This window comes from Aegilops tauschii, chromosome 5 (assembly GCF_002575655.3).
Source record: "Aegilops tauschii subsp. strangulata cultivar AL8/78 chromosome 5, Aet v6.0, whole genome shotgun sequence".
Classification (NCBI taxonomy): Eukaryota; Viridiplantae; Streptophyta; class Magnoliopsida; order Poales; family Poaceae; genus Aegilops; species Aegilops tauschii.
The window spans coordinates 115,857,236-115,869,469 of record NC_053039.3 but is presented as its reverse complement, the minus strand read 5'-3'; the positions used below and the strand labels follow the sequence as shown (position 1 = coordinate 115,869,469).

The 12,234-nt window shown below is 54.0% G+C and overlaps 1 protein-coding gene across 1 annotated transcript; it reads right to left on the bottom strand.

The window, feature by feature from the left end:
- Nucleotides 1-6,494: 6,494 nt before the first annotated feature.
- On the bottom strand, nt 6,495-8,522 carry LOC109778965 (probable glycerol-3-phosphate acyltransferase 3). The gene has a single exon (XM_020337547.4). It carries the CDS (start codon nt 8,324-8,326, stop codon nt 6,716-6,718), a length of 1,611 nt encoding a protein of 536 aa, XP_020193136.1. The 5' UTR covers nt 8,327-8,522; the 3' UTR covers nt 6,495-6,715.
- Nucleotides 8,523-12,234: the final 3,712 nt, after the last annotated feature.

Here is a 12,234-nt window from a genome sequence, read left to right as displayed (position 1 = left end):
GTGTCTACAAGAATAAAGTTGCATAGTAGACATCAGTCTACCAGGTCTTGGTTCCAGAGGATGGCGATGCCGCCTCGAGTGCCGATGGCGGGCAGGAATGCACAACCGCGCAGATGAGGGCCGCCGATGTCGCGGACGAGGTTCGGCGTCCACTCATCGAGCTTGTTCTCTTGCATGCACAGAATGGCGGTGCGGTGCGCTGCAACTACCTCTCGAACGGCCTCTCGTTTTGCCGGCGAGTTCAGGCCACGTATGTTCCAACTCATGATCGGGGAGGGGGGGTGGAGAGGTCATCATTCATCAGGACACTGGGGGATCTCCGGCGACTACAAGAACTAATCCAATACAGGTACACCATCCAGCTCTCCGGGGGACGCCGTCGACCACCAATAGGCCTCAAACTACGACGGCGCCGGACCGGCCTTAGCCTATCACTATTATAGATGGAAATCTACCCTAACTCCGACCAGCCGAATGCTGGCCGCCGCCGGAAACTAAAACTACAGCTACAACATAAGTGGTTTCCTAACATGACTACACCATGGCCTCCTCGGCGACGCCTTCAGGCCCGTTGACCATTCTGGTAAGCTTCCCGATGACGGCGATGTCTTCATCGGAGAGGGGCTCGTCAAACCTACGCACGAGCGCCTCTGCCGCCTTCTTCGTCATCCTCTCTTTTGGGCCGAGGAGCCCCAGCCCCTGGACCAGGCGGAGCGTGCCGCGTTGCACCACTGGCACCTTGCAGTTCTGGGCCACCTGGCGAGCACTCTGACGTGGTGGGGGGGCCGATGTGGCACGCGCCTTGGGGGGAGCAGAGCTGCGCTTGGCCGGTGGCAGGCCGATCAGGGGGGCTGGCTTGTCGCAGAAGAGGCGTCGCGGCGCGGCCGACGTCTCAGTGATCTCCAGGTGCTGAACTTGCTGCGTTACCGCCCCCAGCAGGACAGCAACCGTGGCCACGGCCGTCGGCGTCTGGCAGCTGAGGAGGGTCGGGCCTTGGCACGATCCGGAGAGCGTGGGGCTGAACACGTCCAGCATCTCCACCGATTCCTTGCCCTTCATCTTCTTTGCTCCATTTTCAAACTCGAGGGGCACAGCCGTCGAGGCCGCGATCTCCTCATCCAGATGGGCCGCGACGCCGTCCCCGGAGGCCGGGGCGGGAGGGAGCGCCTTGTCAACCGTGGCGAAGAACTCTTCCACGCCGTCTGGAGCGCTGATGGGGGCGGGTGCAGGCGCGCGTGCGTTTGAAGTTGGCGTGGGCACCTGCACAAGGCTCGCCAAACGCCGCTTGCCGGTCTTCTGCTTGCTTGGGTACGCCGTGGTGGACGAGCGGTCGCAGCCTCCATGCCGCCCTTGGCCTCTGGCGCTGCCAGAGCGGCGGGGCGGGGGGGGGGGGGAGCGGCTGCGCTGGCGCTCTCTGCTTGTGGCCCCGTCAGCGCCCGTCGTGGCGTTTGAGCCGCGCCCGTGCACCAGCAGCGTGTCCTTCCAGGAGCGACGGCCGCCGCTGCCGCCTCCCTGCCCGTCTTGGCTCGGCGAGGGCCACCGCGAGGGAGGCCCCGGCAACCGGTGTCCACCACCGCGTTGCAGATGGCGATGTCGCTCTTCAGGCTGGCCGTCTTCCACATGCATGATCCAGGTACCGGGGAAGGTTCTTGGCAGGTCGTCGTCGTGGTCCGAGTCAGAGGACGGCAGGCCGCTCTGGGCGGAGTGGGAGGAGCGTGGTGAGCGGGGGTACCGGTCCTCCACGCTGTCGACGTGCATGAGCAGGTCGTAGCGTTCTGCGCCGGGCGGCGAGTAGCCCTCCATCTCCTCGACATGGCCGGCACCTTGAGGAAGCTTCTAGTAGGTATGTCTGGTGGGGATGAACGCCATGTCCCACACCCACACCCAGCAGGCGAAGGTTTTGGTCTGGTCGCGCTCCAGCGTGCGGCTGTCCAGCCAGTCGATGCGCACCTTGTCGCCGAACACCTCCTGGACGCCCTCCAGAGTCCAGTACTGCTGAGGCAGGTGCTCGATGATGCAGCGAACATGGAGGTTGAAGGTGCCGTGGCCCGCGTGGTCGTTTTCTCCCCAGGGCGCGATGCTGAAGTTGACGCCGTTGACGCGCAGGGTGCCACGGCGAACCACATTGTCGTGGTGGGCGGGCTGCGTGAAGATGATGAAGAAGTCCTACGGGTTGTGCGCCGTCACCCGTAGATGGTGCGGGGGGACGCACAGCTGCGCCTCCAGCGCTCGGCCCACCGCCATGGGCGAGGTAGCGCAGACCCCGTCCAGCGCACGCAACGTGATAGCATGCCGGCGGAGGAAGAAGATGCTCTGCTCGATCGCCGGGGTGGACTCGCCGACCCTGTGGCTTGAGCGTGGACGCCTGGCCGGGTCGACCAGACTGAGCTCAGCCATGTCTGCAGCGGGAGGGGGGAGAGGGGCCATCGGCGGCGGGGGCGGGGTGGGGAAGCACAGCCGTGCGTGGGCAGGGGTGCGAGGAGGGAGTGGGCCTATCCTACTGGAGGCAGGGCCGCCATGGCTGTTTCGTGGATTTTGTGGGCACTCCCTAGCAAAGTGGCTGAAGAGCTCGCAGATCACGCAGCGGAGAGGGTTGCGGCAGTCCTTCCTACGGTGGTGCTTGCTGAGGCAGTGGAAACAGCGGCCGCGGAAGCGGCTTAAGAAGGCCTCCCGGCCACCCACCGCATTGAAGTCCGGCCACCGGTCCGGACGGGGAGCCACGCCCGTGCCTGAAGAAACCAGCAGATCCTGGGCGGCCTTGCGGTTTTTGCGCGAGCTGACCTCGGTCCAGCCACCGTCCATCCCCGAAGAGGAATGGTCGACCGTGGGGGATGGGACGGCGATGATGGATTGAAGACGCCGAGCTGGGGGCGTGCAGGGATCCGCCGGGTCTTCATATGCGCGCGTCTTCGAGCATTCACCGCGCAGCAGGAGGCGCGGCGGGGCCGCCGGATCCGGGCTTGAGGGCACACCAGGCCCTGGGATCTCGGACGGGACGGGAGGGGAGGCAGCCGAACTACCCCTCGGATCCGAGCTTGCAGCCGGGCTGCCCAGCGGATCCGAGGCTGCAGAGGTGCACATAGACGGCGCGCCCATGCTGGGCGGGGGAGCGGTGGCCGCCACGGCCGGAGCGGCCAGCGGCGCGTGGGGGGAGGGTGGCTACCTAGGAGGAGGAGGAGCGACTTGTGCTTTTTCCCTTTGATGGTGATGTAATGTATGCACTATGTGCATGTCTAAAGTAGCTCATTTTTGTGATGAATTTGTGTCAATCTGTGAAGACGGCGTTTTGATGATCATGCTTGAGCGTGCATGTCTAATGTACACCCGCCATGAATAGTAAACTAAAAACACTGAATTTTTTGCTAGGATTTTCGTGGTGAAATGAGCACCGGTTTTATTTCTTTTTGTCTAGAGCTCATCGCGTGTCATTTCAGCATGAAATTTGGCACGCTCTTACCACACTCGAGCATCTTCTGTGCTAAAACAAATCAGGTCTTTTCAATTTATTTGCTTTTTTAATCTACTATTTATTTGGGAGTAGATTTTCTTTAGTGGTATTTATTTGGGAGTAGATGAGCCTGTGTTCTACTCCCTCTACCGTTTTATTTGTCCGTGGGGGTTTCTAGTACAAAGTTTGTCACGTATAATTCTTTTTGCTGTTTCCTAAACTACCCTTCCACCGCTCGCTCTCGTCCACTCTCTCGCTCACTCACAAGCTCGCTCTCCCTAGCCTGCATCGCCGGCGCCTCTATCTCGTCTGCGTCGCCGGCGCCTCCCTAGCCTGCGTCGCCTGCGCCTCTACCTCGTCTGCGTCGTCGGCGCCTCTCCCTCGCCCGCGTTGGCGCCGCCTTTCCATTGGCTCCGTCGCCGTCGCCGTCGCCAAGATCTCATTTTTATTCTCCGGCGGCTCGATCTGCAACGGCCTTCCTCCATTCCAACGCCAACAGCTGCGGTACGTCGCCCCCTCCTCGCTCCCTCGCTGCTGCTCATCTACCAACGCCTCTCCGAGCTTGGTACAAGGATTGAACTTGGCGATTCAAGCAGGTGCAGATCTCCGAGCTTTACCAACGCCTCTCCGAGCTCGTCCCCAACGTGCGGCAGCCGACCATGTAGCTTCGTCGCCGACAAGCTGGAGCAGAGGAGGACCGAAGCAAGCTGGGGCAAGTTGCAGCGTGCTTCCCCGACAACGATGGTGAGTATTCTAGTTGTTCATGTTCATGTGCTTTCAGTAGATGCACTGTGATTCAAGTGCAGATGCAGTTTATACTGTCTGAATCTTGTTCATGTGCTTTCAGTAGATGAACTATGAGTAGTTGTACTGCATCAAATGCAGTTTATAGTGTCTGAATTTTGTTTGCAGTAGGAGTACATCAGTATTTACTGAATTTTGAAGCTACTCCACTGAAAATTCCACTGTTGCATGAGTAGTTTCAGTATTTACTGAATTTTTTCAGTTACTTAACTGAAACTTTTTCAGTTACAGTAGGACTTCTCTTCTCTCTTCTCTTTCTCTTCTTGCATCTGTAGTTTACTGTAGGGTTTATTGGAGTAGTGCTCATCTTGAATTGCTACTATGAGAGGGTGAGTAGTGCTTTGTTAGGAATAATTCCTACTGTTGGAGGAACATGCAAGTACTCTAAACGGAGGCAACTCTGCATTGTTACTGAATCACATTTTAGTAAAAAATTACTCCACAGAAACTGTAGACTAGTGGCATGGAAATGTAGACCACATTGCTTGTTGACACTTAAACTGCAATACATCAGGCCTTAATTCAAATGGAGTAAACTCTCTTATCTTCTTCTCCTATCTAAACTGGAGTATGGAGTAGCTTAAAATGAAGTGCAGTACTATTTTAGTTTTATGTTATTTAAGGTTATTTTCTAAGCTGAATATTCAAGCTGAGCTCATGATACCTTTGATAACAAATACACCTGAGCTGAATATTTTCAAAAGTAAGACTATTTAGTTCATGAAACAGAACATACTCCTTCTGTACAATTTTGTTTCCTTGGCAAAAATACCAGTTTACAGAATTTAGTTTCCAAAATTTTGCAAATTCTGTAATTTTGCACATGAAGCTTCAGTAATTTTGCCCATGAAGCTTCAGTATTTTAGCACATGAAGCTTCTGCTACTGTTAATCTTGTCATGAATCTTCTGTTGACTTGGTACATTAGCTTAAAATGAAGTGCAGTACTGTTTTGGTTGCAGTAGTTTTTCAGTAGCTTAAATTTAGGAGTAGGAGTAGTTCTTGGAGTAGGACTTGTTGTTGCTGCTGTTACGTTTCAGTTAATTAACTGAAATTTTCTTCTCTCTTCTCTTTCTCTTCTCTCTATGTTATCTCTTCTTGCTCTCTTATGAAATTTTAAGTGAAACTTTAATTTAAACTTTAAATTGTAAAAATTCAAATGGGTTAAAAATTCAAATGGAGCAAAATTTCAAATGGAGTTACACATACTAGCATCATCACAAGCATCACAGGCTCATCGCAAAATTGAGGAGTACTCCTGTTCATTTAGAGAACTCAAACAACAATTAATATGCATCAAACTTGGGATCAACAGTAGCATGGGGCCTTATCATTCTTGTTTTTGGATGATTTAGTTAATCAAATTCCTCATTGAGGAACACCTGGACTTGTCATTCCGGTCTTGGGATCGACAGTAGCATATGGACTTATCATTTTGTTTTTTGGATGAATTAGTTAATCAAATTGACATCAATTGACCTGTTTTTTTGGATCAATTGCAGATTCTCTTGATTGGAGTGGGGAGGAGCAGAGACGAGAGGAGCAGCAGAAGTGGACAGCGCAGCGGCTGACCTCGAGCTCTTGATTGGAGTGGGGGAGGCAGCCGGCGAGGGATCTGTAGCCAGCAGGGAAGGATCTGAAGCTGTGGCGGAGCAGGCAGCCGGCGGGGAAGGGCGCCCGGCGAGGGAGCTGCGGGCCGCGACGGGGAAGGGCGGCCGGCGAGGGAGCTGCGGACCATGGCGGGGAAGGGCGGACGGCGAGGGAGCTGCGGACCGCGGCGGGGAAGGACGCCGGAGATGCGGACGGCGGAGGAGCCCGGCGGAGAATCCTGGCGGAGGGGAGGTGCGACGGAGGAAGACGCCTCCTGATCAATTTCAAATCAGGGGTATTTCCGTACTTTCACGCCATTTCATCTGGTCGGAACGAAACCCCCAACAATAAATAAATCGGAACAGAGGGAGTATTTGTCTGGTAGCTGGGCTCATGGGTTATCGGTCAATTTGGGTCCAACTTTGGTGATGAATTGGCAGCTCTAGATTGCCAAAAAGGGCAAGATGGACAAATGGGGAAGAATTACCATGGTGCCTAGTGGTTATTGCTTCCTCATTTGTTAACTCAGCCACTTTTTGGACAATTAGGGAGAACAATTGGAGGCGCCCTTTGCAGTACGTAAGACTACCTACTGAACATTATATGCAGACATTATTTGTGTCATTTCTTTCACTAAAAGTATATTTATATTATTTTTCCAAACATATATTCATATAAAAAAGGTAATGCACGTTGAAGAATGTGCAAAAACTTTAAGAGTATATATATCTTTAACAGAGGGACTGGTAGTCTACAACTTTACAGAGTACATATTGCTGTAGCAAGCTCTCGTTCTCAAATTTGTCCTGTCTCTCTCTATTTTTTTTTCCTTTTTTTTCGACGCTTGCATCTAATTCTTTTTCCGTCACGGTCACTAGCACGCTGCCCCTTTTGCGCGCACCACGCCGTCGTTGCCGGCGAGCATCAGATACTTGTCCTTCCTGGTGAGCATGGTGCACTCGTACCCGAGCGACGCCGCCATCAGCCGCTGCACGCGGTTGGCCACGTCCGTGCTCGCGGCGCCGCCGTCCCTGACGGGCGCCGTGTCGACCCTGCCGAGGAACTCCACCGTGTAGCACATCCTGGGGTTGGCCAGGTAGTAGAGCGCGTCCATGGACTTCCAGCCGCCCGCCGTGGTGCCATGGAACATGGCCGTCTCGACGGCGAGCGCCACGGGCACGACGCCGCCGCCGCTGAGCTCGGCGAACAGCGGGCTGAAGCGGAGCAGGTACGGCTCGCGGCAGGTGGTGCCCTCGGGGCAGACCACGACGTGCGCTCCCCCGGCCAGGAGGCGCGCCATGGCGGCGCCGTCGTGGGCGCGGTCCCTGGCGAGGTGCACGGTGCGGCCGATGGGGGAGATGAGCTCCGAGAGGCGGCTCAGGCTGTAGGACACGGCGCGCACGGGGCGGTCCAGCGCGATGGACACGTACACGGGGTCGATGAGCGTCCGGTGGTTGCACACGTAGAGCTGCCCGCGCGACGACGGCGGCGGCGGCGGCGAGCCGCGGAGGCGCCACGACTGGCCGGTGGCGGCGAGGATCAGCGTGGCGTACTTGTATGGGAGCGCCATCGCGACGGCGATGCGGGTCACCGCGAGGGCGGCGCCCAAGGGGAGCCACACGAGCATGGCGACGGTAGCGAGCGGCGTCGGAAGGAAGGCGAGGCGGCCATCGTGGAAGACGAGCGGCCTCGGGTACTCGTGCCGCGGCAATGGCCGCCACTTGCTCTTCTCCTCGGCGCTCACCACGTACACCTCCTTGCACGAGGACGACAGAGTGTTGTTGCAAAGAAATTCCATGGATCCTCCGGAGAAGCCCACGACATCATCGCCGATGGCGCCCTCCATGATCTTCTTCCTCGCCTCGGACGCCGCCTCGCCGTCCCCTTCCTCCATGAGTCCCGTATAGAGCCCCCACAGCACCTTCATCTCCCTCGCCGCGACGACATCGGCCACGTCAGCCTCCAGGTACTCTTTCAAGAACGGCTCCACCATCACCCTCGGCATCCTGCTGGCCCACACCACCGCCGCCCTCCTACCGGCAGCGCCAGATGCCTGCCGCCGCACGGCGTCGAACGCCTCGAGACCGACGTCCTCGAGGAGCCACCGCGGCAACACGGCACGGCCAGCGCGGAACCTCGTGGCGCGGAGCCCGCAGAAGGCGACGAAGGCCATCGCCCTCACGGCCATGTCGCCGCCGATGAAGGCGATGAAAGGGTAGAGGAGGAGCAGGAGGAGGCCCCTGAGCAAGCCGCCGGCCTCGATGGCGACCAGCATGAAGTAGGGGAAGAGGGAGCCCGAGGAGAGGAGCAAGCCGCCGTCGACGTCGACGACCAGCGCGGTTGCGTCGGTGAGCCGCGCCGAGGGAGGCGCCCGCTTGTGGACAAGGACGTCGGAGGGGTGCGGTGGCGGCAATGCGGCCCCACAGCCACCATGGAAGAAGAGCGAGAGGAAGTTGGGGAAGATGAACGTGTGGGCTCCCGCCATTTCTCCTCAACCATGCAGCTAGATGTAGTTGTCGCCGTGTTATATATGCCACCGCGGCACATCGTCGTCATGGTGCAAGCCTAATAATGTGGGGTGGCTTGCCACGGCGCCCTCGTGCGTGCCTAGTAAACCTTTGTACGAATTTTGCTAACAGACAGACAGACAGTCAACTGTTCATTAATTATTTGTATTTTTTGGCGAGGGAACTGTTCGTTAATTCCATTTTGGCAGTAAGTGTCACTTTGAGGCCATAAGTCAAAACTATCAAAAAGAGATCTTTGACACTGAGAAGAAATATTTGTTACCACGTGCTCAAAGATCAAACTCCAAAAACCCATAAAATTTCTCATCCTTTCAAGTTCCAACTCTCTCAGATATACTCGTCGCGCAGTCTCACCCCTATGCTCTCCACGGCACCTAAAGGGTTTGGGAATGTCCATGTTGCTGACAAGACCGTGGAACCCTGTGGCACTCCGAGACTAGTTCGATGGAGAGACCTTCGTCGAAAATGTGCTCCCCATGGAAAAATGTTTGGAGGCGTTCGAGGGGATGTTGGGACTCAAGTAGGGAGAGAAGAATGAGAAGGCGGCGGAGGGTGTGCAGGACCCCACCTCGCCAATCACGGCTTCTACCTTCCAGGGAGAGTGTGATGTTGGCCGTCATGTCGGCTTCGGGTATGATGGAGAGGGCAATGAACCTTAAGGCGGCACGGGGCCTCGAAGGTATATTTTCTAAGGCCATTACGTGATCTATGCCAACCTTTAAAGTTTTGGCTCTTACGTCTAATGCAAACTTGTTGAAAGTGGCCTCAGATAGTCATGTTATTTGGAGTCCCGAGCAAGGCTCACTTTGGAGAGGTTGGAAAGCTTTGGGGCACAGGAGTTGGACCGGGCTGTTATCGCGGAGAGCGTGACGAAGAGGGGCCCGATTCATACTCGAGCGACTGAGGGGCATGCACGCATGATGGCCATGGCTTCTGATGCGAACCATGCTAGGGAGGAGACTGGTTCCGACCAGGAGGTGGTTTCTGGTCGTGCCTCGTCCATGGGAGGACGTGACTGTGGGCGCGAAAGAGGTCGAGCCGGGGCGCTCGACAACAGGTGATTGAGGGGGTAGGGCCCTGATCCCCCATGGTGACTTCATAAGAGGGATGTTCTGGAACTTGTGAGGTTTCAGTCAGCTGGATAGGCGACGCCAATTGATCGATTTCATCCGCACCAAAAGTGGATTTTGTTGACCCGCAGGAAACTATTTGTACCACATTTTTGTCGGCCGAGTTGAGTGCGTTGGGAGGGGCCATGGATTTTCGGTGGGATTGGTTGTCATCTTGTGGGTGATCCAGCGAAATCCTTCTTGGCACCATGCCACCATCAAGGAGACGGTCGAGGTCATTAGATTCTTTCATGGTGAATTCTTTGTTGGTGCCAAAGTTATCCAGCGGAATAATGGCTTTAGTTTGGAACTTGTTGTGGTGTATGAGCCTGCCGATCATGCCCGGTCTAGAGAGTGTTGGAAATATGCCCTAGAGGCAATAATAAAAGGGTTATTATTGTATTTCCTTGTTCATGATAATTGTCTATTGTTCATGCTATAATTGTATTAACTGGAAACCGTAATACATGTGTGAATACATAGACCACAACATGTCCCTAGTAAGCCTCTAGTTGACTAGCTCGTTGATCAATAGATGGTTATGGTTTCCTGACCATGGACATTGGATGTCATTGATAACGGGATCACATCATTAGGAGAATGATGTGATGGACAAGACCCAATCCTAAGCATAGCACAAGATCGTGTAGTTCGTTTGCTAGAGCTTTTCTAATGTCAAGTATCATTTCCTTAGACCATGAGATTGTGCAACTCCCGGATACCGTAGGAATGCTTTGGGTGTACCAAACGTCACAACGTAACTGGGTGGCTATAAGGTGCACTACAGGTATCTTCGAAAGTGTCTGTTGGGTTGGCACAAATCGAGATTGGGATTTGTCACTCCGTATGACGGAGAGGTATCTCTGGGCCCACTCGGTAATGCATCATGTAACGCCCACGATGCGGCTATATCTCCCACGTGTCGAGGCACGACTTAGAGGCATAACCGCATTGTGGTTTTGTCGCAAGAAGGGTCATCTTTACACAATCCCATGTAATGAACAAGAATGGGATAAAGAGTTGGCTTACAATCGCCACTTCACACAATACATAAATATAATCCATACATCATCCAAAATACACACATAGACCGGCTACGGTCAAGATCCAAATGAAAATAAGATAACCCCAAATGCTAGATCCCCGATCGTCCCAACTGGGCTCCACTACTAATCATCAGGAAAAGACACATAGTAACGACCACGTTCCTCGTCGAACTCCCACTTGAGATCGACCCCATCATCTGCACTGGCATCGTCGGCACCTGCAACTGTTTTGGTAGAATCTGTGAGTCACGAGGACTCAGCAATCTCACACCCGCGAGATCAAGACTATTTAAGCTTATAGGAAAGTATGGTGTAAAGAGGTGGAGCTGCAGCGGCAATAAGCATATATGGTGGCTAACATACGCAAAAGAGAGCGAGAAGAGAAGCAACGGAACGGTCGTCATCTAGAAATGACCAAGAAGTGATCCTGAACTCCTACTTACGTCATCCATAACTCAAACCGTGTTCACTTCCCGGACTCCGCCGAGAAGAGACCATCACGGCTACACACGCAGTTGATGTATTTTAATTGGGTCAAGTGACAAGTTCTCTACAACCGGACATTAACAAATTCCCATCTGCCTCATAACCGCGGGCACGGCTTTCGAAAGATAATACCCTGCAGGGGTGTCCCAACTTAGCCCATCATAAGTTCTCACGGTCAACGAAGGATAAACCTTCTCCCGGAAAGACCCGATCAGTCTCGGAATCCCGGTTTACAAGACATTTCGACAATGGTAAAACAAGACCAGCAAAGCCGCCCGAATGTGCCGACAAATCCCGATAGGAGCTGCACATATCTCGTTCTCAGGGCACACCGGAGGTTGGCAGGAAAGCCTTGAGGAACAACTTGGAGATTCAGCTTGCGGAAAGCTTCACAAAGATCCGGTTGGAATGGCTTCAGAATTAAGCTGTTGCAATAAGCCTTCCTGCTCAAAGCATCTGCAATGACATTGGCCTTGCCTGGAGTATATTCAATACTCGCATTATACTCTTGAATCATTTCGACCCATCGAGTCTGCCTGAGGTTGAGGTTGGGCTGAGTGAAGATGTACTTGAGACTCTTGTGATCGGTGAAAATGTCCACTTGTCTTCCCAACAAGAGATGTCTCCACGTTATTAATGCATGGACAACTGCCGCCAACTCAAGATCGTGAGTGGGGTAGTTCTTCTCGTTGGGCTTTAACTGACGAGAGGTATAGGCCACAACTTTCTTCTCTTGCATTAACACGGCACCGAGACCTTGGAGAGAAGCATCACAGAGAACTTCAAATGGCTTGGATTCATCAGGAGGAGTTAAAACAGGAGCTGTGACTAGTTTCTCTTTGAGAGTGTTGAAAGCAACGTCACACTCAGGAGACCAGACATACTTCACATGCTTCTGGAGGAGGTTGGAAAGAGGCTTTGGAATCTTAGAGAAATTCTCAACGAATCTTCGGCAATAGCTTGCAAGACCAAGAAAACTGTGGAGCTGCTTGACATTCTGAGGAGGTTCCCAATTCACAATTGCGGACACCTTCTCGGGGTTAACAGCGATGCCCTTGGCAGAGATGATGTGACCAAGGAAAAGAACTTCATCGAGCCAAAACTCACATTTTGAGAACTTCGCATAGAATTGATACTCTCTGAGCTTGTCGAGCACCAATCGCAAATGTTTGGCATGGTCCTTCTTATTCTTGGAGAAGACCAAGATATCATCGAGATACACCA

What these genes read in the sequence shown, in the direction of transcription:
- LOC109778965 (XM_020337547.4), bottom strand. Translation starts at nt 8,326, where the DNA reads ATGGCGGGAGCCCACACGTTCATCTTCCCCAACTTCCTCTCGCTCTTC.